The sequence below is a fragment of the Barbus barbus genome, assembly GCF_936440315.1.
Source record: "Barbus barbus genome assembly, chromosome: 27".
In the NCBI taxonomy this organism is placed as follows: Eukaryota; Metazoa; Chordata; class Actinopteri; order Cypriniformes; family Cyprinidae; genus Barbus; species Barbus barbus.
Window position 1 is genome coordinate 28,427,974 of NC_136755.1, and position 25,615 is coordinate 28,453,588.

General features: G+C 35.1%; 1 protein-coding gene across 4 annotated transcripts in view; it reads right to left on the reverse strand.

Moving 5' to 3' along the window:
• The window catches only part of LOC306847671 (sorting nexin-13-like), a 34,131-nt gene that overhangs the window by 1,884 nt on the left and 6,632 nt on the right, over positions 1 to 25,615 (reverse strand). The window contains exons 2-24 of one of the 4 annotated variants that reach the window (XM_079381763.1): positions 19,755 to 19,867; positions 19,562 to 19,664; positions 18,471 to 18,560; positions 14,803 to 14,924; positions 14,464 to 14,585; positions 11,995 to 12,099; positions 10,826 to 10,914; positions 8,617 to 8,700; positions 8,398 to 8,536; positions 8,131 to 8,219; positions 7,195 to 7,294; positions 6,927 to 7,123; positions 6,745 to 6,849; positions 6,125 to 6,257; positions 5,997 to 6,034; positions 5,838 to 5,907; positions 5,089 to 5,231; positions 3,623 to 3,730; positions 3,436 to 3,546; positions 2,136 to 2,297; positions 1,820 to 1,891; positions 222 to 367; positions 57 to 125 (exon numbers count right to left, since the gene is read on the reverse strand). In XM_079381763.1, coding sequence (XP_079237889.1) covers positions 57 to 125; positions 222 to 367; positions 1,820 to 1,891; positions 2,136 to 2,297; positions 3,436 to 3,546; positions 3,623 to 3,730; positions 5,089 to 5,231; positions 5,838 to 5,907; positions 5,997 to 6,034; positions 6,125 to 6,257; positions 6,745 to 6,849; positions 6,927 to 7,123; positions 7,195 to 7,294; positions 8,131 to 8,219; positions 8,398 to 8,536; positions 8,617 to 8,700; positions 10,826 to 10,914; positions 11,995 to 12,099; positions 14,464 to 14,585; positions 14,803 to 14,924; positions 18,471 to 18,560; positions 19,562 to 19,664; positions 19,755 to 19,867 — 2,510 coding nt within the window. Of the gene's footprint in view, positions 1 to 56; positions 126 to 221; positions 368 to 1,819; positions 1,892 to 2,135; positions 2,298 to 3,435; positions 3,547 to 3,622; positions 3,731 to 5,088; positions 5,265 to 5,837; positions 5,908 to 5,996; positions 6,035 to 6,124; positions 6,258 to 6,744; positions 6,850 to 6,926; positions 7,124 to 7,194; positions 7,295 to 8,130; positions 8,220 to 8,397; positions 8,537 to 8,616; positions 8,701 to 10,825; positions 10,915 to 11,994; positions 12,100 to 14,463; positions 14,586 to 14,802; positions 14,925 to 18,470; positions 18,561 to 19,561; positions 19,665 to 19,754; positions 19,868 to 25,615 lie in introns of all 4 variants that reach the window. The other 3 variants (XM_079381762.1, XM_079381765.1, XM_079381764.1) reach the window with 3 other exon arrangements.

Consider the following 25,615-nt stretch of genomic DNA (forward strand, 5'->3'; position numbering starts at 1 on the left):
AGACAAACCAGAATCACATACATGCAAAAAACAGTCAGTATGCATAAAATCATCACCTGAATCTCTTAACATAATCAGACACTTGCTCAGGCGAGGTCATGTAGTCGACGTGATCCACAATTTTCCTGCAATGAAGCAAAAACATTTTCAAAAACAAGTTCAGCTTTGAACAAAGCAGAAATGAAACCGCATGCGACTCAATGCGCGTGTCTCTGTCGCACCTGTTAATAGTGTCTCCATACGTGGCTTTGATGAGCTGCTGTAGGAGGTTTTTGATGTTTCTGCGCAGCCACTGATTTCTCTCCTTCAGATCAAACACCTCGTCCATCAGCAGCAACATCACCCTCAGGGGAATATTATCATCCACCTGTTCATCAACACAACGTTATTAAACTGCGATTAAAATCGCATTGAATTATCACTCAGAATCACTGAAACAATAGCAAGTTAATTAGATAAATTATTTCAAGCTAATTATTTGTTATAATATAATTATTATTTCCTTAAATTATACAAACTAAAAATTAATAAAGAAATACATTATTAGGGTAAAATACAATTTTACTGTAAAAAATAATCTGTATTTCAGAATAATGATGATGAAAATAATAAATATTATTATTTTAATAAAATTATTAAATGAAAAATCTATTATAATAATTACTATGGTAATAACAATATTACAATAAATCTTAAATAAATTAGAATATTGCATTATTGCTAAAAAAAAAAAAGTTTAGAGAAGTCTCCATGTTTTATTTTACAAGCATTAAAAAAGTTTTTTTTTTTGCAAAAATACACTATTGTTTCAGAAGTTTGGGGTAAATATGATTTTTTTGTAAAGAAATTAATAATTTTATTCAGCAAGGATGCTTTAAACTGAACAAAAGCGACAGTAAAGACATTTATAATGTTACAAAAAAATTTTTTCAAATAAAAGCCGTTTTTTTTTTACTTTCTATTCATCAGAGAATCCAGAAAAATGAATCAGTTTCCACAAAAATATTGAGCAGCACAACTGTTTTCAACATGAATAATAATCAGAAATGTTTCTTGAGCAGTAAATCAGTATATTAGAGTGATTTCTGAAGATCATGTGACACTGAAGACTGGAGTAATGATGAAGAAAATACAGCTTTGATCACAGAAATAAATTACATTTTAACACATTCACATAGAAAACAGCTATTTGAAACTGGAATATTTCACAATTTTACTGCTTTTAATAAAATATATATTTTTTTTACTATGGTAATAACACTATTACAATAAATATTAAATTAATTTGATAATTTTATGAAAGTATACCATTTTAAAATCACAAAGAAATACATTATGATGTTAAAATACTATTGTACTGTAAAAAAAAAAAAATCTGTATTTAATAATAATGATAATACAATTTTATTAAATTATAAAATGAAAAATAAAAACATTATAGTTATAACACTATTATTATAATAAATAAATAGTATAATAAAAACAAGAAAAATTACTATGGTAATAATACTTTACTGTAAAATAAACAGAGTATTTGATAATAATACATATTTTATTAAATTATTAAAATTAAAAACAAAAAAATAAATACATTGGTATATTTATAAAAATATTGTACTGTAAAATAAACAACAATGATAATAATAATAATTTGCAGAGCAAAATAAAAATTACAACACTAATACTTATGCATGTTTTTAAACATTATACCATAAAGCTTGTTCTAGAATTGCTTATTACAATTATTAAAATAACATTATTTATCAGCACTAAAAGCAACAAGAGCGATTTGGCCAAGTTTGATTTGATGTTGACTCACATTGTCGTCCAGCTGGGCCGAGACGCGGCAGTGTTCGGGATCGATGTCAGACTTTGCGATTAAAGGAGGCACCTGTGGATCAGACACATCTGAGTCAATGACATGCATTCGTAAAGTAATGGCATTTGAGTGCAAATATTTCGCCTACATGCCTGCGCATGCATGTGAAATGATAGACAAACGGCACAGACTAAGTTTCCCAGTTACATAAAAACAGGCAACACAAACAGCCAACATGCAAAGAGTCCAGTTTGGCAGGTCTCTGGTCTGTTGCGCATTTCTCGCTGTGCTCTGAGATTCTCCAGACGTGCTCTACCTTAAATATGGACTGTTTAATATCCTGGCCAAGTTTCTCGGACATGCGGCCCATGTCCGCCGAGACTTTGGACACTCCCTCAGCCAGGCTGTCCGGCAGGGACTTCACGGCATTGGACACATTCCGCATGGAGCTCCGGAGAGGATTCACAAATGTGTCCATCTGTCCAAGTCCAGAGCACAGGACAAGTTTACAAAAACGGCGAATCCAAGCAGACAACAACTCTACGCCGCTGCCCCTCTGGAGTAACACATGGAGGTGCGTTCACGCTCACAGCGATTTCATCACTGTTCCTACTGAACTGCAGTATTCGGATCGTGTCTTTGCTGTTGCTAATTAAAGATAAACCTGCTCAACTTTTTCTATTCCTCAGGTTGTCCTGAAATGCCAACTCTCATTAAAAACGAATAAACTTTCACTAACTTCGCCACTGCAAATCGCTGTTTGTGTGAACGCCCCTTCAGTCTGTCGGTCTCTCTATCTATCTATCCATCTGTCTACCAAAAGGGTGTCCCGTAGTAGCACAGTTTGTTAGATAAAATCAATGGGGTGTCATATAATTTTATTAGGGATTTTTGTTTCAGTGCATAGATTTAATGATTAGATTGGAACTCTCCATGTTTTATTTTACAAGCATTAAAAAAAGTTTATACACTGTTTCAGAAGTTTGGGGTCAATATGATTTTTTTTTTTTTTTAAGAAATGTATACTTTTATTGAGCAAGGGTGTATTAAACTAATCAAAAACGACAGTAAAGATATTTATAATACAAAAGATTATATTTCAGATAAAAGCTTTTCTATTGAAGTTTCTATTCATCAAAGAATGCAAAAAAAAAAAGTTTTCACAGTTTCTACAAAAAAATTGGGCAGCACAACGGTTATCAACATTAATAATCAGAAATGTTTCTTGAACATCAAATCAGCATATTAGAATGATTTCTGAAGGATCACGTGACTCTGAAGACTGGAAGAATGATGCTGAAAATTCAACTTTGATCACAGCAATAAATTACATTTTAACATTTAACACAATTTTACTGTATTTCTGATCAAATAAATGCAGCCTTGGTGAGCAGAAGAGACTTCTTTTAAAACCATTAAACATTAATATTTTATTATTATTATTTATGTTGGAGCATATAAATAAAAATGATTTAATGTCATTTATTGAAAATTTAGTGAATGCCTTGATTGTTTTATACCAAGATATAATTTTATGAGCTAAACCTCCCACCCTGCTGGACATGAAACACCTTCACTGATCATATTAAACATTTTGTGTATGTGGTATTTCTCACCTTGCGTGCAAAATCTCCTTTGCCCTTGCTGTAGGCTTTGTTCTCCAGGAAGTCATAGACGTAGGGGATCAGCACGGGACAGCCCTTCACCATCTCAGGATTCAACAGCAGCTGTAAGACAAATTCAGCTCTCAGCACACCTGAGCCAGCAGAACCCAAAATAAACACCCGTCCTGATCTGACCCACCTGCAAATAAGCGTTCAGGTCCTTCTTCCTCTTCTCCAAAAACTCCCTGTCCATGTTGTTAAAGGTCTTTTTGCCAGGAAGCTTGAGAATTGGACCAAGGCTCTCAAACTAAAGACGAGACACATGGGTTAGAAAAATCACATCTATCAAGTCCAATTAGATCAGAGTGTGTTCAGCCAAAATATTTAGGCACATCCAGGACTCGGCTTTGCATATTTGCGTAATAAAAATGTCAACTAATTTGGCTAATAATTAATGGTGATTTCAATTACCAATATTGCTGAACACCCAGAAATTAAATAATAATACTAATGATAATAATAATAATTAAAATACCTATTTTGCTTAAAGAAAATGAAGACGCTGAAATTTATCATAACCATAATGTTAAAAAAAGCATTTAACATGCATACACACACACACACACACACTTGTTTCGCTATCCTTGTGGGGACTTCCATCGGCGTAATGGTTTTCTACTGTACAGACCGTATATTCTATTGCCCTACACCTTACTTAGCCCTCACAGGAGACTTTTTGCATTTTTAGATTTTCAAAAAACTTAATTCTGTGTGATTTATAAGCTTGTTTACCCGTGGGGACCTCAATTTAGGTCCCCACCATGACACAAGTCCCCATGAGTCTGTGTGTATTCAGGTTTAAGTCCCCACCGGAATATAAAAACAAAAACACACACACGTTTTTTTTTTTTTAAAGCAAAAAACCCTTTGTAAGAACATTTATTTCTTACATTTTTAAAATGAGTGGTGGGGTAAAATTATGACATTATTTGTAACATAAGCATATTTTCTGCCAAATCTCATTAAGGGGGGAAAAAGTGAAGAATTTATGCATCAGTGTAGTTTCTTGTACTGTTTTTAAAATATGCAGATTTTAAATTACAATTTCTACTATAGTAAATAATAATAATACTTTTTTTTTCTTATAGAAAATAAAATCTACTAAAAAAAAAAAACAAATTATAATTTAAAGGCAGTACAACAAACTACCTAGATATATACATTTTTGACAATTTTGACAAAACATACACACAACAACAAATATAGATATTTTATTAATATATATTTATTTGATTTTTTCCAGAATTTAATCTCATCTCAAAATATATACATATCGATGTGGCTTGTATTGGTTTTTTAATCCAGACATTTTTCACATTTTCTTTTTTTTGTGTTTTTAAACATGGTAAAATGTGTTAAACACCAATGTATCGCAATAAAGACAGCCCAATAAAGCAAAAATTTTATAAAAGACAAGTGATTTCCGACTACATTTCTACCATGTTTATCTAAGTTGTGCTGCCTTTAAGATATGAAGATTTTAATTTCTTTTCCTTTTACTATTATAAAGAAAAACAGTATAAAATCTGCATAACTTAAAGTCAGTACAACAAACAGATCTGATGGTTGACGTGTGATGTTCATTAAAGGGTAAATCTGTCTCACCTGCTCTGTGATGCGCATGTGGAAGTCGTGGAAATCGCTGTAGCGGCGGTAAGTCTTCCAGACGTCCTCGCTGCCGTCCGAGTTCTTGCGTATGACGGTGATGGTATAGAGAGCATACGTCTTCCCGTGATCATTACACACGCCTGCCACAGGAAGTTGGTTTAGAAAAGCATCAGCTATAGCACACCGGGAGAGAGAGGCGGGAGCGATGGAAACGATGGCAGGGGGAAAGAGAACGAGAACCAGAAGAAAGACACACAGCAGAGACAACAAGACAAAGCGACAGAGGGACAGAGGGAAAAAAAGATGAACGTAAGAAAATAAAGAAATAAAGTTGATGAAATGATAGTGTCACAATAAGAACAAACAATAAATGAAGCTTGAAAATGAGAAAAAGTGATGACTAGGAAGAGAGAAGAGTTCAGCACTAAAAATAAGCATCCGATGACCCCTTTAATAATCTTTGAGCATAACAAAATGTGCATTTTTTCTTCTTTTGATATTAAGGTGAAAATTATTATTTTTTAAATAGTTACACCATGTTGTAACCTGGTATAATGCAATAAAGACACAAGCAATTAACCACATTTCTACCATGTTGATCTAATCTATTGTCTAGTCATTAAAAGCAATAAACAACATGACTTTTTAGCAAACAGAAAACACTGCATTGTAAGGACACAGTGCTAGACTTTAAAAATGTACAGTATTTATCTACTGAAATGGTTAACAGCAGGTAAAACTCTCACCCGTATCAGAGATAAAGGCATGAAGCTGAGCATACTCATCCACGCTCCCGCTGCAGAGATCATCTAATGACTACAAAACACAATCATTAGAAACAATCACACACTCAAACACGCCTGATGTGTGTAAATATTACATGTGAACAGCTTTATTTGACATACTAAATTAATGCTTCCTGTTGGAGACCCATTGAACGACTCTGGAGAAACAGAGAAATAGTAATGAATTTTAGGAGATAATGTGTAAACAGGCTCATTGATGGCAGATCTGGTATCTGTGTGTTTGTCACCTCCGTCCCCGTCTTCTGACCCCCTGAAACTGGGCTCTTTCAGCATGTCCAGCTCGGCCAGCATACGCACGTACAATGGGTGCTGCTTAAACGATGGGTAAAACCTCTCATCCCGCAACATCATATCATACACCTGAGGAACACAGAGAGCGAATATAGTGGGCTTTTTAATGGTTATATTGGTCAAAACAGGTCTGCACGATAAACCATCAAAAATCTCAAATTACACTTGTATACACCACTGTTCAAAAGTTTTAGATTGGTCTCTTTTGCTCACCAAGTCTGCATTTATTTGATCAAAAATATTTTACCATTTAAAATAACTGTTTTCTACGTGAATATATGTTAAAATGTAATTTATCGCTGTGATCAGAGAACTTTGCATTGCTAAGAACAATTTGGACAACTTTAAAAGTGATTTTCTCAAGATTTTGATTTCTTTGCACCCTCAGATTCTAGATTTTCAAATAGTTGTATCTCAGCTAAATATTGTCCTATCCTAAAAAAAAAAAAAAACAGCTGTCAGATGAGGTATAAACCTTGATTTCCAAAAATTGACCCTTATGACCGATTTTGTGGTCCAGGGTCACATATATGCTCAATGAAACATCAGTCATTACCTTTTTCTGGATTTCATCAAATATCTCAGGTGTGGGATCTTCTTTGTTGAGTTTCTGAGCCAGTCTGGTTACAGACGCTTCGTCCACCTGTACCCTAGGAGAGGCCTGAGTGGAAATAAACCTGTCAAACATCACTTCATGGACCTTTTCCTCATTCTTACCAGTAATCTCAATCCTCTCACCTTCTCAGACAGGTACTGGTCGTAGACGCCGAGCGCAGCGGCTCTCAGCAGGCCTTTGGTGGTCTGGCTGCTCTGCCTCTTCCCGTCTCTCTGGCTGCTCTGTAAGACCTCCAGTTGCTGCTGGGCCGTGACCCGATAGCCCTCCACCGTCAGCCAGAAGAACAGGATCGCCTGACCGCCCATGGGCTGCATGTAGTCTAGAGACAGAGAGAGATTAAATGTATTGAGGAAAGATATCTAAAGATATTGTGCATCCGCCTCGACTCACCCATGAAGAACTGCAGTGCGATGTTGTGCACTAATATATGTTCCAACGGAATCACACACAGCTTCCCAAAATTAGCTGCGAGTTTCAATGCGTCAACTTCCTGTTCAGAAAAAAAACAAAACAACCAAATCGTGTAAAAAAGTCATTTTGTCAGGTGAAATGTTAATTGTCAGACACCTGATTGATTGCTGTTAAAACCTGAAATTATTTTATTAAAAGTACAATAAATCGATTTTATTATGTATTTTATAATGTTTTTGAAAAACAGTTACAAACAGAAAATACAATAAATAACTGCTTGTAATAATATAATACTGTTATGAATAATAATAATTATATTTTCCAAAAATATACTTATTAATAATATTATTTAATGATATTGTCTGTATAATTTTCTGTAATAATTAACTGATAATTAATATAACTTATATACTACAATTAACATTTTATTTATATAAATTATAACAACATTTATAATTGAATTATAAATTTGTTATACATTCTTATTTAGATACTATTACTTTTTATTAATATCTTGAATTACCATTTTCATTTTAAAGTGTTAGCAATTTTGTTGTGCATTATACACTGTATAGCTTTTATTAATTTATATTTCAGTTTTAGTTATTAAAAGTACATCAAGTTAAATAAAATTAAAATGAGAAATGCTGCCTCGGCAACCAGCTAAAATATAGTTTTTTGTTTAGTTTTTTTCAGTTCAGTTTTATTTCAAGAAATGAAAATGTTCATAATGACTTTAGTTTCAGTTAACCCTGATTAAGAGGAATTATTTCACATGTTTCATTTACACTATTCTTAATGCTAAATGGATCATTATTGAAAATCAATTTTAATTCCTAACAAATATATGTTTTTAATGAATATTCATGTATTATAAGAAAGCAAATGTGAATGAAACAGGAGAGATTTGTGTACCTTCCCTGATTGTAGCCGTTGTATCCGTGTTTCACAGACTTTCTTCACAAAGAGCAAACTATTGATTTGATTCTTTATGAAGTTGATATCTGTGAGTGTGGAGAGAGAGAAAATGAAGAGTAAACAGTGTTTGTTGTTATAAAGCCTTGAACTTGCGCTCAAATTTTCCAAAACAAACCCCAGAATTCATTGCTTATTGTCCAGCCGAATAAAAAAAAACACGTAACGCTTAAGCGTATGCGTGTAAACATGAGAGAACGCGTGTACCGTCTGCTCCCGTGTCCAGAGATCGGAGGTACTGAAGCTCCTCCAGGACTTTGTCTTTGACGGCCTCCAGCTCGGCCACTTTGTCTGTCAGCTTTAAGATGTTCAAGAAGGCCTCGTAGTTACAGCTGGAGTCACGAATCTAAACACACAGGCGAAACTTCTTAGGTAAAAGGTAATTCATGACATGCTCTTGGACTGTAAGAACCGAGCAGGTCTCACCATCCAGATGATGAACTGGTTGATGTAATCAGGGTCACTCAGCTGGTTAATTAAAGGCAGCAGAACTCCTCTGGCCAAAACTTCCTGCAGACATCAAAGAGTCAATCAGTTAATAAACATCAAGTTTGTTCATGTGCAAGACACCGAGACTGGAGCTCTAACCTTGTAGCCTCAACATCAAGACCTGTCAGAAGCACATAAACCAAAGGTCCTGGGGCCTCATTTATAAAAGTCTCTGTAGATTTCATCCTAAAAGTGTACGTAGGCACAAAAGCTCGATTTTGCATACGCACAAAAGTTTTCAGATTTATAAAACGTAACCGGAACCGGAGCAAAAATCCCTTTATAAATCCCAGTTAGAGGAAGATTGTGCGTACGTGCATCTCCACCCTGACTCCTCCCCAAAATCACCATATATGGAGCTTACAACGCCTAGTTTTACTATGCATAACCTCATCTGCATATCATTTCCATGCATATTCCCATCCACGGGACACCATGTTTAACACCGTCAAAGGTACAAGACATTAAGGAAATATGATACGGACTATAAATGCCATTTGTGCCAAACATTATTTTATTTTTAATTTTTTGTTGCTAAATGTCATCCAATATCCTTGTTATGGTTTAGAAAAAATATATCAAAATATTCATAAAAATCAAAACGGTTTAAAATAGTTATCAAATAAATATTCTAGAATAAAGTTTTAAAGTTATAAAGAATAAAGTTGATCTCACTCTTTTACACTGGCTATTTTTAGTAGAAACAGATAGGCCTATATGTATTGCAGTGTCAATACAATTGTTTGACTCGGCACGTCACTGACATTTTTAAAATGAAACGTGCAAATCTTACTGTTTACTTCCAGTTGTATCCTTCAAATACAGTGGTATTTTTCATAATGTTGTGGAGATGTCTTCACATGATATTAACACGTAAGTTATTATCACTGGACCTATTCAAACAGGACAATGGACCGTTCGACCACTGGGTATCCAGCAGTGTCTGCCATAATATCGAAGTAAGTGCGCATCATTGATCCTTGTTCTCACTAAAAATAATTTCTCATAACATGAGATTGCAGTTTAAAGATGAATTATTGTGCACCTATAGCACTCCTCGCTGTCATTAAAACAGCGTGCCACAGGAAAAGTGATCAACCGCATCCACTACAAATGTGTCAAATTCATATAGCCTAATTTTTGTTTAACTTCTGCATAATGACTTCATGTAATTTCAGTGCTTATTTACATTATGAGCGTGGAATATATATGGGGTGGTGATGGCGCAGTGGATAAGACACATGCCATTGGTGTGAGAGACCAGGGTTCGAATCCACTGTGAGACACCAATGTGTCCCTGAGCAAGACACTTAACCCCTAGTTGCTCCAGAGGTGTGCGACCTCTGACATATATAGCAATTGTAAGTCGCTTTGGATAAAAGCGTCAGCTAAATGAATAAATGTATTTAATGTAAATGTGTATATCGACATGAAAACAGAGTTTAAAATCGTTGTTTACTTCATTAATTTTCTCACTCCTGGAAAGAGAGTTCATATGCATGGGTCAGAGTTTGCCTGCAGGTACGCAAATTTTCCCGTCAAGTTTGTTTTTATAAATCCCACCTTTTGCGTAGGAAGTGGCGTACGCCTCTTTCAGGCCAGGTTTTGTGTGTACGCAACGGTTATAAATGAGGCCCCTGATCTTAGAGCAAAACCCACTTGTCTACTTTCCGTAAATCCCAGATCTAGTGTCTTAAAGGAATGTCCTTTCAATTAGTTGCCAAGGCAACATTTCCTTTTTTTTTTTTTTAGTTTTGTTTTTCATCTTATTTTTTCTTTTAGCTTTATAAAGGCATTGAAATACTGCAGACTGAAAATGTTTTAAGAGCAATGTTATTTTAGTATTGAATTATAGTTTTCATTATTATTTTGAATCGGTGTTTATTTTTCTATTTTCCATTTTCATTTCAATTTTAGTTTTTAATCTTATATTTTAATTTAGCTTTATTTCAAATAACAGTTTTAATTTTGCTCTCACTACAACGGAAGGCAGACAAGAAGTTTACAGGTCTTTAAAAATCAGACATAAAAATGTTTTCTCCACATAAACTGCCCTTCTACAGTTTTCATCCCTTTTTTAGTTGACCAAAGATAAAGTGTTATTTGAATGAATTTGGGACTGATTTAGCATGTGTGAGTGTCTCACCCTGAGGAAGTATCTCATATTCTTGTCGTGGAAATCTCCAGGAGGTAGTAACAGGTACAGCAGCACTTCACAGAGATCCCGCAGGTAACCTGCACCAAAAACACACGGCAGTCAAACAAACATACAGGGCATATATACAACATACAACATACAAGACAACATACAACATATATACACATGACATCTGTTTGTATACCAACATCTAAATACATATGAATTACGTCAAACAATATCAAATCCAAATACTCAGTGTGTTAAATAATGTTTTCCGTCTTTCGTTCCTGTGGTGAGGCAGCCCAGAGAAAAGCTACAAGAGTTTACTTTGAATTAAATGCCAGATGCAGTTTATTGTACCAGTAATAAGCAGAAAGAAAAGATACTTTGCATGATGTGGCACTTTTAATTATAAACAAAGCTGAAATACATCAGGATTTTATTTTGAAATGTCTATGATTTGCTACTTCCAGCTGCTCATTCAAAAAGCTTAGATCCATCTACAACATATTATAATATAAACACCAAGTAAACATTGTCATAATTTATCAACAAAGGATCATTAACAATCTCACTCAACAATAGCACTCACATACATATAATTAAATCAGTGCCTTTTGAAGTTTGTCAATCACATTTGGTCTGATTCAGGCTTTTCCATCCAAATTTCAAATATTTAAGACATCTTAATTTGATCATTAAGATTTTTTATACCATTTAAGACTTTTTATGACCTTAAATTTCATAAGACTTTAAGGATTCGCAGAAACCATAGAATCTATTTTACGGTGTTTTTTGTGTATTTTTGAAACTCAACAGCTACTGTACTGTGTGGAAAACAGCAGCGTAAACATTCATCAAAACATCCGCAGAAGAAAGTAAGTTGGTTTTGGGTGAGTAAATGATTTGTCATCAATCATCAGATGATCACATGACATCTTTTATATTCACAGGGCACATTTATACACACTCCTCCACCCAAAAATCTCGTTTCAAAGATTTCTCAAAGCTCAAAGCATTTCCCTGCATTCATGACTGGGTGTGTGTTTATATTTTGTGCTAATTAAGTCTTTCAGCTGGTCTGGCATATAAGATCTGCCCTGGAGAAGCATGTTCATGACTATTGTTGACATAAACCCAAACCACGCCTTGAATCACTGGGCTGTTTGTCTTACCTTCTTCATCCTTGCGTGACGTGCACACGACATCTCTACAAATCTTCCTCTCCATTTCCACCTCCGCCTCAAAAAACGAGTCCAGCAACTCGTCCGGAGCGTCACCTGCCACAAACACACAGACGGCGTCATGCACAAGCTCACACTAGGAGTCAGTACAATCAAGTTCCCATTAAAGATGCCCTGTACTCAGTGAACGGGGAAGTGGCATTAGTAAATCAACTGTTTTTATTTTTACACCCTACAGGTTTGGTCCAGATATTGAGATCTTTACATCATGTCCTAATCAGCTGCGATGCAATAGAAAGCTCTAGGTTGCTCTACTCACTCATCTGACTCTATTTTACTAGGTTAATTAACCCAAAAATAAAACCGCACCATTCTCATTCCTCAAAACCTCTACGCCTGCATTCCTCAGAAGAAATAAAGTTAAATAATAATAATTCATTACATTTATATAGCGCTTTTCTGCTTTTTTTCTAAGCACTCGAAGCGCTCTACATTGTGAGGGGTGGTGTCTCCTCGTCCACCACCAGTGTGCAGCATCCACCTGGATGATGCGACAGCAGCCATAGTCCGCCAGAACGCCCACCACACACCAGCGTACTGGTGGGGAGGAGAGAGTGATGAAGCCAATCAGTGTAAAGGGATGATTAGGAGGCCATGATGGTCAGAGACCAATGGGGAATTTGGCCAGGATGCCGAGGTCACACCTCTACACTTTTTGAAAGACATCCTGGGATTTTTAATGACCACAGAGAGTCAGGACCTCGGTTTAACGTCTCATCCGAAAGACGGTGCTTTTTGACAGTATAGTGTCCCCGTCACTATACTGGGGCGTTAGGACCCACACAGACCACAGGGTGAGCACCCCCTGCTGGCCTCACTAACACCTCTTCCAACAGCAACCTAGTTTTCCCAGGAGGTCTCCCATCCAGGTACTGACCAGGCTCAACCCTGCTTAGCTTCAGTGGGCAACCAGTCTTGGGCTACAGGGTGATATGGCTGTGATATGTGAAATGGGTTCGAAAAGACACAAGAGTGAGCAAATGACGACATTTTTTATTTTTGCTTCATTAAAGTAACTCTTTACAATCTGGTTTCATTTGTTAACACTCACAGGGCAAATTAAATCAAATAATTTCAAAGTCAAAAGTCAACATAATCTTGGCTTTCGGTTTGAAATAAGATTATTTTTTCTTACCCCATTTTCTGATTATTTTGCTTGTTTTAAGGAAAAACTTAGTCTGAATTTAGTCAGGGCAAATAAACCACTGTAAATCTTAATTTCAGCACTCACATTTTTGAAGCCGCTGACGGGCTAAATGCGAGGTGCTTCTCTGTCTTGAAACAGGCTGTTACAGCTAGCTATGGCTTAGCGCTGCCTGACTTGAGCTGAGTGATTCTAATATTACTATACATTAAACGGTATGCTTTACTTGTAGGTCGAACAGTTCTCAAATCGACTTCATGTCAGAGTAATAGCTTACTGATATGTGAGACAAATGTTAAGGTCGAGACTGAGGAGAATTTTTGCAAAGGGTAGCAAACTAATGTAACAATAACGAAACTTACAATCTTCATAGCTATCACAACAGAAGCCTCACGCGGTAATCACCATTTAAACTGGAACACCATAATTTACAGCAGATACAAATGCATTCCGTCCGAAATATGGACATTTGCCTGCAGCGTCTAAAAGTTAGGCTTCAGGAGTGAGATTGGTTGGATGAGGGGTAAGGTAAGCCAATCAGAGGGAGAGTAGGGCGGGTCCAATCCTTTGCCAACGGGGAAAAAAAATGCTACAGGTGACATGACACAGATGACTCGCAGATATGACAACGACTACGACCCATTACGACCTATTTCAAGGTGAAAACGGTGAATTTCGCCGAAAGGTGACAAGTTTGCACCCCTGACTCATGAACTAACAACATGAACTAACAATCAGGGTTATTTTAGAATAATTGAGATACTGTTATAGTAATGTATATTACCGTTTTGATTTAGCTTTTATTTTAATATTTTACAGTTTTCATTTTAATGATAATTAATTTTTAATTAAATAATAAATTTTAGTTCAAATTAGTACTTAATTGTGTGTTTGTCATTTTTATTATTAATTTATTTATTTTTGTATATATTGTTTTCATTTATTTTTATTGCAGTTTTAGTTTAACATTATTTTAACATTTAAAAATACATTATTGAAAAAAAAAACTGTTCATATTATTTAATGAACTAACAATGAGCTAACATGAACAGTGAAATGAAGAGTTAAATAAAGATGGATAAATTTGATAAATGCATGCATACTCATTGTTCAAGTTAATTAATGCATTAGCTAACATTAACTAATGGGACCTTAGTGTGAAGTGTTACCAGTATTGTAGTCTTGCCACTGATAAAGTGCTTGATTTGGTTTTGCAGAGAGTGCGAACTGAGAGAAGAGAACAGGACAATCCTTACGTTGTTTCGGATCTTCTCTCTCGTTCAGTCTCTCCTGAGCTTTCCTGAAAACACGCAGATGAGTCGCAAAGTCATCCACCAGTCTGGTGGTGAAATACGGCTGCCAGTCCACCTCTTTAGACCTGAGGAAAGGAAAGATTGAGCACTTAATGAACCACAGGATTAACCACAGGTCTCCATTTCAACACTGCGTTTAGCACGGAAAATGTGTCAGAACATCTGAATGCAGTGTTTGGTTTGTGGTCAGATGATGCATCATTCCTGGAAAATCACAGCGTCACTTTCAATGATGATACAGCAGCGATTTTAAAGCAGATCTGTGTCAGACAGGTGTCTTACCTGGTGGAGAACTCAACGAGTGCATTCTGGACCGTCTGACGGATCTCCAAGAGGAACGTTTCATCATCACTCAGTGTGTAATACCAATACTGGATATAGTCCCTCAAGGCGAACTGGATGACCTGATGAACGATATGAGAAGAGGATCAGATGATCATTTCCTGAAACAAACAGGACACCATTTGTAGGGTCCTATGAAATCCCATTTATTTTTCCCCAAATTCCATTTTACTTTTTTCCCAAATTCCCTTCTTAGTTTATTTATTTTTTATTAATTTTTTTCAATTTATCTGAATTTTTCTTTTTGTCCATTTTATTTTTTAGACTCCATTTTAATGGTAAATTCAAAAGCAAGTCTAATTTAAATAATTAGTCTATTAAGGTTTTTTTAATTCTTTTTTTAAATGGGCATTTAGAAAGGTTTTTTTTTTTTTCTTTTCTCATATTCCAATTTTGTTTTAACCAAAATCAGTGTTCTTCGTTTTAATTTTTCTGGATTCCATTTCAATAGTAATTAAATTTGAATAATCAATTTTAGTATTACTACTATTGTTATTATTAAACTGAGATATACGTACTTTCTTCTGTGCAATAGTAATTTAGTCGTCACAATTTCTTCAAGTTAAACTGAACTTTTATTTCCCATGAAGACCTTTGAGTTCCTGTATGTATATTATGAAACTGCAAAATGCTCATGAAGACTCAGAAATCTCAGAATCCAGAAAAAATAACACAATTTCAAAAAAAATATATGGCCTTACTATTGTAAAAATTGTTAAAGTTGTATTTATTAATTAATTAAACCATTAAAAGGGCAACTAGAAAAATAAATGAATGGAAACCACAGAATTTGGGAAAAAATTATCCGGATTTCATAAGGCCTCACAAGGAAATGTATTGTTCTAGATCATGTGCTCTCGGTTCTTTTTGGCACAGTCACAATGACCCATCACTGCTACTGCAAAGGACTCTGGGTAGACATTCCAAAGCAGATGTGAAGCTCAGCAAAAAAGACAGAGTTGGAGCTGCGTACTCTCATGACTGTCTTTAACTTAATGCAATTTCCTCAAAACCTCAGACTTAAATAGGATGAGTTTGACAATGATTTCACTCATAAAGAGGTCTTATACTATGGGACGAGATTTTAATGCGGTCACATCATGGAAAAACCGGATATTTTTACAAGTCTCTCCAGTCCAACCAGACCAGTTACTGAAACTAAACCACAAAAAAACAGGAACAATTTTTTAACAAATCAGCCTTGCATACTTATAAGTATGTCCAACTTTATCTGCATTCATACAGGGCACTTGTTTGTTGTGTTTGTTGTTTAAAAATTGTTAGGAAATTGTTAAATTAATATTTGATTACATTGTAAAAGATTACCGGTAGTTCAATTGTTAGTGATTTATGCCTTATTTGTTTACCACTGCTTTTTATATTAAATGTTTACTAAAAAAATAAATCCAGAAAAACTAAAACAGATAACTAAGAATTCTGAAAAATATTTATATAAAATATTTAATAGGGCTCCAATATAATTTTTTTAAATCAATTACTATTAATTATTAAATTAATTAAATGTAATTATTAAATTGAATTAAAACGCACATTACATTAAACATTTATTAATTATTAAATTATTTCATTCAATTATTAAGTTTAATGCAAGATGTAAACTATATTATTGCCCAGCTCTAATCTGCTAAATGCGACTGTAAGACTTAAAGATATTAAGCAAACTGCTTTGAAAAAATGTGTATTGTGAAAAGCACTATATTAAAATATTCAATAAAATAAATACAAATTGTATAAATATATTTCATTAAATACTAAAAATTACAGCTCCATCTAATAAAAATAAAAACATTTTATCCAATATTATTTTGTGTATGGTGCATTTTTATGCTGCTTAGATTAACAAATCATTAATTTAGAAACGGGCCTCTCGTATATTTAGTGGTACGTGTGCATTATGACAGCATAAGTAGCTGTCTATGTAGGCAGCTCACCAGGTGGTGAGGCATTAACATAAAACAAAACTATATTTGCATCATAACACCTATTCAATGTTCTGCAATTTGAACAACAGTTTGAGTGACACTGGTACGTCATTCACATATCTAAGGTACAACAGTAAAACAACCTGTTTTCTAAATGTGCTAAATTGTGCAACACCAACATGGTGGTTTTATGGTGCAAGAAACCTCACCGAATAACAATAAATGCAAATAAAAGCTAAAGTGTAGCATTAAAAAAAGGGACCCCAGCAGAAAATGTGCATCGTAAGCAGACTTAAAGCCGATTCAGTACAGCATGTGAGGCCACTGACTGAAAATGAGTGTCATGTGTTCATCTGCTTTATGAAAACAGCAGTTCAGCCTCAATTCTCAAACGAGCTGATCCAGCATCTGACGCATATCATGGGTGGAAACAAAAGGCGTTTGTGAAGCGAAAGCTCGACAGTCTGAGAAAAGCTCATCAGTGGAGAAACCACAGGTTCCTCAAACGCATGAATGTGCACTTTCAGCTGTCGCACTCATCCGTCCGTTTGGTTTTGTTGACGGTACCTGCTGTAGGGCTGTGTGATTTGGGGAAAATATCTAATTGCGATTTTTTTTGACAGATATTGCGATTGCGATTTGAAATTTGCAAAGTCAAGCTTCAGCTCAATATTGTCAATAATGTGCAGCACAGTATGAGTATCGTTACACTGCTGGAAAAAAACAAAACAAAACAAAAATAACAGAAACCATCACAGAAATTCTTATAGTTTCCATAAAAACCATTACAGAATTCCTTTTTGTTTTGGGCATTATTCCAATAGGAATTACTGTTGTTCTATTGGTTGCCATCTGCTAGATTACATCCCACCAATAGAATGAATCAAATACCAGTAGACACCATTATAGTTTACATTAAAACCAATACAATTCCCATTATAACCCTTAAATCCATTACATTTTCTACTGTGTTTTAGGAGGGGTTCTACTGTTTTACAGAATTATTTCACAGGAAAGATTTGTTTATTTTTTTGATAAATAAAGAACTGTATTTCTTTAGTCAATTATTAAAGTATTACATGTTACACGGGCTGATTTATTCATTTTTAAGTATTTGGGATTTTAAGAACAAGTAGGAAATGTGCTGAATGTTTAATTTCATCCAAGTGAAATTGACAAGCAGTTAGACTTACTTTACATTCATTTTAAACGGAGCCAGGCGCGAGTTGACACAGGTTGCGCGCATGCGTCAGGCCTCATCCATATCGCCAGATGCGCTCGTGAGAGACTTGCGGAGCAGAACCGAGCACGAGACCGTGAGTATAAAAGAGCATTTCGAGACAGGCTGCGTGTAAACGGCTCGTCTGTGAGACGAGGGAGACGCGCAGCGTGGGGCAGAGCGGAGCGACAATGAGAAGCATTCAGAGACCCGGGCTGTGCGAGCGGTCTTCTGAATTAGGGAACATGCATTATAAACTTATTTCAAATTAATCTGTTGGGAAATAAAATGTGTAAGATAACATTAATGTAGCCTACTAATAAAAACATCTAAAAATGCATCTTTTATTCTCCAGTACTGAAAGCAGAACCGATAAGGGAGCTCTTGATATGTGTTGTTACAAATCGCAATTGCGATTCGATTTCGATTAATCACACAGCCCTAACCTGCTGCAGTGGCTCATCTATGATACTGGATCCCGTGAGACGGCGATCGATCTTTATGGGTTTGGACTCCGATTTAATCTCCTCCAAAACCTGACAAACAAACACAAAGAATTAAAACTCAGAAGTTGAACACTAGCACAATTCAAAGTCATCATGAAATAAAAATCAGCAATTTACTTTCTTAATAAATGTTTCTGGTATTACTGGCCATAATTTATCAGTAAATATTATTGTAAATAAAAATGTAGAAAACACCTGTTCACTTGTTTAATTATAAACCTTAGTTTACATGTCAGTGACTATATATTCTATCTAGCAGAAGAATGTTTCTTAATGAATTAGCTTAATAAAAACTATTTTAATTTGATTAAAAAACATACACAGAACCTCAAAGGTCTTCACAAAAGAGGTCAAAATAAAAGTTCAGTTTAACTTGTAGAAACTATAACAGAAATATATTACTTTTGTACAGTGGAATCTACTTCTCAAAGCAAATATAACACAAAACTTATCACAAATGGTCTCTTCCATATTTTAATATGATCAAAAAACAAAACAAATTCTGTTGTGCAGCACTTTAAAGTTTTAAAAGATTAATTAAATTGTTAATGGTTTATGCCTTTATTTGATTACCACCACTTTCAATAATGAATTTGTATTAAATCAGAACAGCTAAAACAGAATTTCTGAAAAAAAAAAAAAAAAAAAAAAAAAAATTATAATTATTGAACTATTATAATTCAATGTCAGTATTGCTAAGCAGAAAAGTAAATAAACTTCAACGACATTATTCAACTCAAACGTTTAAAGAAAAAAGCTGCATTTCATACTTTTTTAGTATCAGTATTTTTTATTAAAAATATATTTTTAAAATGTTTATTATTAATTGTTAATAATAAAATTATTATTAATTATTAAATTATTTTCACTTATTAAAATATTTAACATCATTCAGTTTAATACAAATGTTTTTAAAACATCAACGTCGTAGCTTATTGATCAAATACATTACAAATGCTTGTATATGTTGTGGTAAATATAATAAATAAAAATAAATGAAAGGGAAGACAGACATGCAAGAGTTTGCACACCTTCAGTATGGCCATCTGTGTTGATGGCAGGAAGGAGTGTTCACACCTTTCCAGGTGTTTCTCTGAGTTTATCTTTCCAAATAAAAGAAGCACTACAAAACCCCTAGAAAGAGAGAAGAGAGACTGCATCATCATACAGAGCTTAAAGCGCACTGATGCTGCCTGAAATGAGACGTATTTGTGATCCACTTACCCGCCAATGAAACAGAGGATGTAAAAGGCCAGATAAAAGATGGCAAAGGGTCCAAATGTGATGAGGAAGAGGACGACTCCTAGACCCCCCCATCCCCAGATGGATAGACTGGCCTAAAACACACAAACACAGAGAGTTAATGACATTATTTCTTATCTTTGGCTGACTGAGAGTGCTCATCCTGAAGAGCGCCAGGGCTCGTACAATTTCAAAATAGCCCTTCGGGTAGGTACTCTTCAGATTTTAGTAGCTTGAAAATTAATTTAACAAGCCCAAATAAAAAAAAGACAATTTTTTTAAATATAGAAAATCAGATAAGTCTAAATGTCAATCAAAAACATTTTCAATGCACAAATATCAACAAATACCAATGAAAGAATTTTATTTCACTATTTTCAAGGTAGCTGCTGAATTTTTAAAAATCAATTTAAGGCAATTTATGAACCTTAAGCCATAACATGACATGATTTACAGTTTAGTTAACTTTTCATACACAAAAAAAAATCTTATAAAAAAGGCATTTCAGCTTTTAAACCATTTTTATGAAAAGGGACAAGTCAAACATATTATTATATTAATTTAAAACAAATATTACTGTCTTAATTGATTACTTGATTTTTAGAACGCACATGAACTTTTCAACATTTACAACTATGTTTGCTACATAAAAACATGGGTCGATATTCACATTGATCTGAACATAATCTGAAGATAGGCACACATGCAAAATCACTCTCTGCCACGAGGTGGCGCTTTAGGAGCAAATAGCGGCTTCTCCTGTACGTTAACAGCTGTACACAAAGCAGCACCGCGCTCATATCAGGGCTCAACAGTGCAAGCATTTCAGTCGTTTCAGTTCAGATGTGTGCGATCTGGAAAATGTATTTAGGATCATGAGTGCGAATACAATACAAAATATAAAACAGCCTAACTTATACAGTAGCCTATAACAAACGTATTAATTTATTCAGTTTATTTATGGAAAAAATGCGATACAGCTTCATATGATTACTGAACTTTAAAAAGGCAATGGTTTAATTTAAATGAGCACAGATGAGAAGAAAAGCGAAGCGAGTTAAAGAGAAGACGCACTAAATGATGCCAATAGAGGGCGCTGACACTGCTGTTACCCCGATAACCCTGTAAACAAAGCAGCTCCTTAAGAAAAAGGTAAGCGTCAAGCCCTGCATATACGCTGCTTTAACAGGCATTATAGGCAAGATGAAATGAAAATGCCAACGACACATTTCTGAAGACAGACGGTTCCCTTCAGAGACACATTCACATAAAAACATCTTCGCGCGTTTTGACTTTGAAATGTGCAACGCTCATATTTATTCAATGACATCATTGCCTTTTGAAGTTTAATCCAGCCGTATCACGATTCTTGTCTTTCCGTCACCAGCTGCAAGACCTCTTGAAATTGTAATTAAGACTTTTCTTATACCATTTAACGCATTTAGACGTTTTTATGGCCTTAAATTTTATACAACTAGATTGAGAGTTTTAAGGACCTGCAGAAGCCCTGTATTTAAAGGAACACTCCTCTTTTTTTGGAAATAGGTGCAGCAGGTGCAATATGACGCAGCGCCTGAAAGTAGTCCCTTTCTACTACTTTTCAGGCGCTGCGTCATATCATTGCGCCTGCTGCACCCATGGTACAGCCATGGGTGCAGTTCCTTGATTACGCCGGAATGAGAGTATAGTTCCTAGCCATATCGGCCTAGAAAATCGCAACTTTTCATTTTCCGCCGGTCTTAGTACACAATGTAACTACAGAAGAGTCAAGCTTTAAATAGGAAAATTATCGAAACTCTTTGGTCATTTTTGAGCGAGATGCTAATGGTCTAATCAGATTCAATGATCTATGCTAAGCTAAGCTAAAAGTGCTACCGCCAGACCCGGAGATCGGCTGAATGGATTCAAAAAAGGTAAAACTCAACTGTTTAACTCTAGGGGAGTTATAAAATGAGCCTATTTCCAAAAAAAGTGGAGTGTTCCTTTAAGGTAGCCCGTCGGGCAGGGCAGTGATACATTTTGGTAGCCCGACTGGAAAACACAATAGCCCCGGGACGTCGGCTAGCGATTTTGCAAGCCCTGAGCGTTAATTGATAGGAATGAAAGCAGCATGAATATAGTGTAATTTAACATACAGAAGAAAACCATGACATGATTGCAGCAACTGAACAACTGAAACCGAACATCATCAGGGTCGAAAATGTTCAAAATAGTGTGTGAGTTGAGAAAAATTTCAGCCATGAAAATATATTTAGCACTATTTCATTAAAATAATGTTTTATCTGAAAGACAAAGGTATTGCTATGCTGTTAGCATCATCATTTCAGCAGCATCAACTACTGCTTTAATGTTCACATAGGTAAAAGTCCTTGAGATTTCCTCTCTTTGATTTGATTCTCACTCATTTCAGATATAATCAGTAAGGGTCAGACTATCGTTCTTGCATTGCAATTAAAGTAGTGAAATTACAGGCCATTTCACCAAGCTGCATTTTGCCCCAGATCATCATCATCATAACAGAGACCCAGAAGACCTGAAAGCGCAATGCAGGAGCTTTCAGCAGAAGAACTGAAAGGAGGAAATAGACTAGAGACGACACAGATGAGAGGAGCGAGTGTGACTGTGAATGCGTCCAATGGCCAGGTTTCCTGTTTTTGCCAGGACAGGAAACTCAGTGGCCCATTCTGTGCCCTTCCCCTTCCTTCTCCTGAGCCGATCACACACACACACACGAGTCTGAAGGGTCGGACCTGGAGTGTGTCCTGCTCAGCTGAAGTATGTTAAATAAACATCAGCCAAAAAGAAAGAAAGAAAGAAAGAAAGAAAGAAAGAAAGAAAGAAAGAAAGAAAGAAAGAAAGAAAGAAAGAAAGAAAGAAAGAAAGAAAGAAAGAAAGAAAGAAAGAAAGAAAGAAAGAAAGAAAGAAAGAAAGAAAGAAAGAAAGAAACTATTAAAATGGAATCCAGAAATATTATAATTTGGTAAAAATAAAAATGAAATTTAAGAAAAATAAAACATATACAGTACACACATATATATATACATATATATACGTACGTGCGTATATATATATATAAACCTGGTACATTTCAAAACATACCTGAAATGCTTTCTCAGCTTTTTCTTATAAAGTTGATAAGCAGTTAAATGTGTTGGTTTACACACAGAGAAAAGTGTAAGCTTTTAAGAAGTCCAAGAATAAAATAATTAATTTACTTAGCAAAAAGTTCTGTAAATCAATTTGAATATGTTGTTTTCTAACAGTTTGGACTTGAATAAAGAAAGAAAACTTGCACTTATATCGATTATCGCTGTATCGTGATATTATCGTTACCGTGAGCCATGTATCGTGATTATATCGTATAGTGAGGTACCCTGCGATTCCCACCCCTAATAAATATACATTTTGGTCTGGCTACATGAGACCTTTAGAGCACATGAAAGCACTGACTGAAACCACAAACCCTAGTCCTGACCCGCTGACCTCTGTCACCTGTTGAGTCCTCTACCCACAGCAGGCCATTGAAGACTCGTGCTGCTGACATCCTGTGAATTTGGTGAAACAGCGTAACAAACCCGCTGCTGTAGCTTTCTAGAGATTGTTTTATGCCACACAATGCATGTATGTGTTGTTAGAAGGCTGAACAAACAGACTTTCACACGGGTGGAGCGTCACAGGGCCGTAAAGCAAACTATTCTAGCAGAAACATCAGCAAACACCACAACACAATTAGAGCAAAACAAATGACATTTTTATATTGTCTTTCTGCGTGTTCTGGATGAATCTGTTTTAACTTCATCATCAGGGTGTAAAATAATTTGCCACACCTTCCAATGGCAGATGAATTGAGACAATTTTCCAGCCATTAAACAGTGTTTTGCAGTATTTCTTTAAAATAATGTCATTAAATTTGCAAAAATAAATAAATAAGTTTGTTTGTAAGACTCAGTCTCTGTGATTAAGTGCAAGTCTGTGGGTTTTTAATCACCTGTTTTATTGTCCAGCATGTGAAAATTATGGCTATTTATCACAAATAGAGGAATAATCACCTGAAAATTAAACTTTTGTCAATTTATTTACCCTCACGTCATCCCAAACCTGTACAAGTTTTTTTTTTTTGGACCAAATTAAATTTCTTAACAATATTCTGGCATAAAATGACAAAAAAAAAAGAAAAAGAAAAAACACATGATTCAAACTTTCTCCTGTGGAATAAAGTCAATCACAGAAATATGAAATAAGAATGAGTAAATACTAAATATTGGCAATCTTAATTAAATAAATAGCCATCTTAACTCCTCTTTTTTGTTCACACTTGTTAGAGGAAGCCAGATATACTGACACTCCATATAATGATGAACAAGGTCACTGCAAATAAGATATCTGAGATGAACAAACTGAGAGACGAGTCCTCAGAATGATAAAGTGCAATGAGCTTGTCTGATTTGCATTTGGTCTCCTTGTGTGTGAGTAAACGTCATCAAAACTTTATCAAGTACGAGGGAAAGCAAACATAAATAAAGTTAACCACTACATCAATCCCAAACAAATTAGGGAAGTAAAAAGTCATAAAAAAGGCTATTTATGCACTAGTTAATATTATATTAGCAGTTTGTGCATCATGCTTATTAGATAAAGAGACTTGCTCAAATGCACATACAATCTAACTGACTGAAATACGTCCTTGTCTGTGGGAAGTTTTCCGTGTGCTCTGAAAAACTTGTTTCGGCCCTTATCACCACCAAACTAACCTCTAAAGAAGATAAAAGCAGATTACGGCCCACAGCGGACTAGAAAACTAAAGCTGCTCTCTTTGTTGTCAAACACACAATAATCCATCAGCTGCTTTACCTTTACCATGTTTTTGCATCAGAAAACATCACATAAGGTGACAATCTCCATCCAGTAAGAAGACAGACGAGCTGTGCGCTTTCGAAGACAGACACGAGGGGACATTAATACAATCTAATAGATAAACCAATGAATCATCCATTTGTCGATGGAAAGGTGTAAAGCTGTAGAGTAAATAGGTCTCTTAACAGCGATGATCTCATTCTGTCCTGCTGCCTCACAGGACGGGTCAGACTTTAGCCAGATTAAGATTATTATCCACCGACTGCCATTCAATCACCTGCTGCAAACAAGCTCCTCCTTCTTAAACTGCAAAATTAATTAACATAACGCTGCATGTCAGCCTGAATATCCTCAGCTGAGACGAGGCCTTTATACACAGCCTGACCTAATAAAGTTGGACTGTGAATCTGTGCTGAGAAGAGCTCATTAAATGATCACTGTAAGTGCCAAAACGTTCCCGAAGGTTTCAAGTTTGATCTTGCACAAAACTCACCAGGCTTTGCCATTAATTCAGGCTGGTCACCGAGGTCTATTTTAAGAGTAGGCTCGAGTGCCGCTGTCCTGAGATCAAATGCTGTGTATATAATCCAGATATATGTTTTAGAATTTACAGAGAAAAGAGTACAAGCTCTCTAGATCACATTATACTTACTGACACACTTTATTAAAGTGAAATAAAATAATGCTCTTAAAAATGTAACACTTTTTAGTCTATAACAAAACAAAACCCTCAAAAAAATAAAACATAAAATAAAATTGTTGTTACTTAAAATAAATGAACTGAAATCAAATAAAATATATCATTTTTAATTTTGGCACCATTTCTTATTTTCTTAGTTTAAAGGGTTAGTTCACCCAAACATGATAATTATGTAATTAATTACTCACCCTCATGTCATTCCAAACCCGTAAGACCTTCATTCATCTTCGGAACACAAATTAAGATACTTTTTATGAAATCTGAGATCTCTCAGAGCCTCCATAGACAG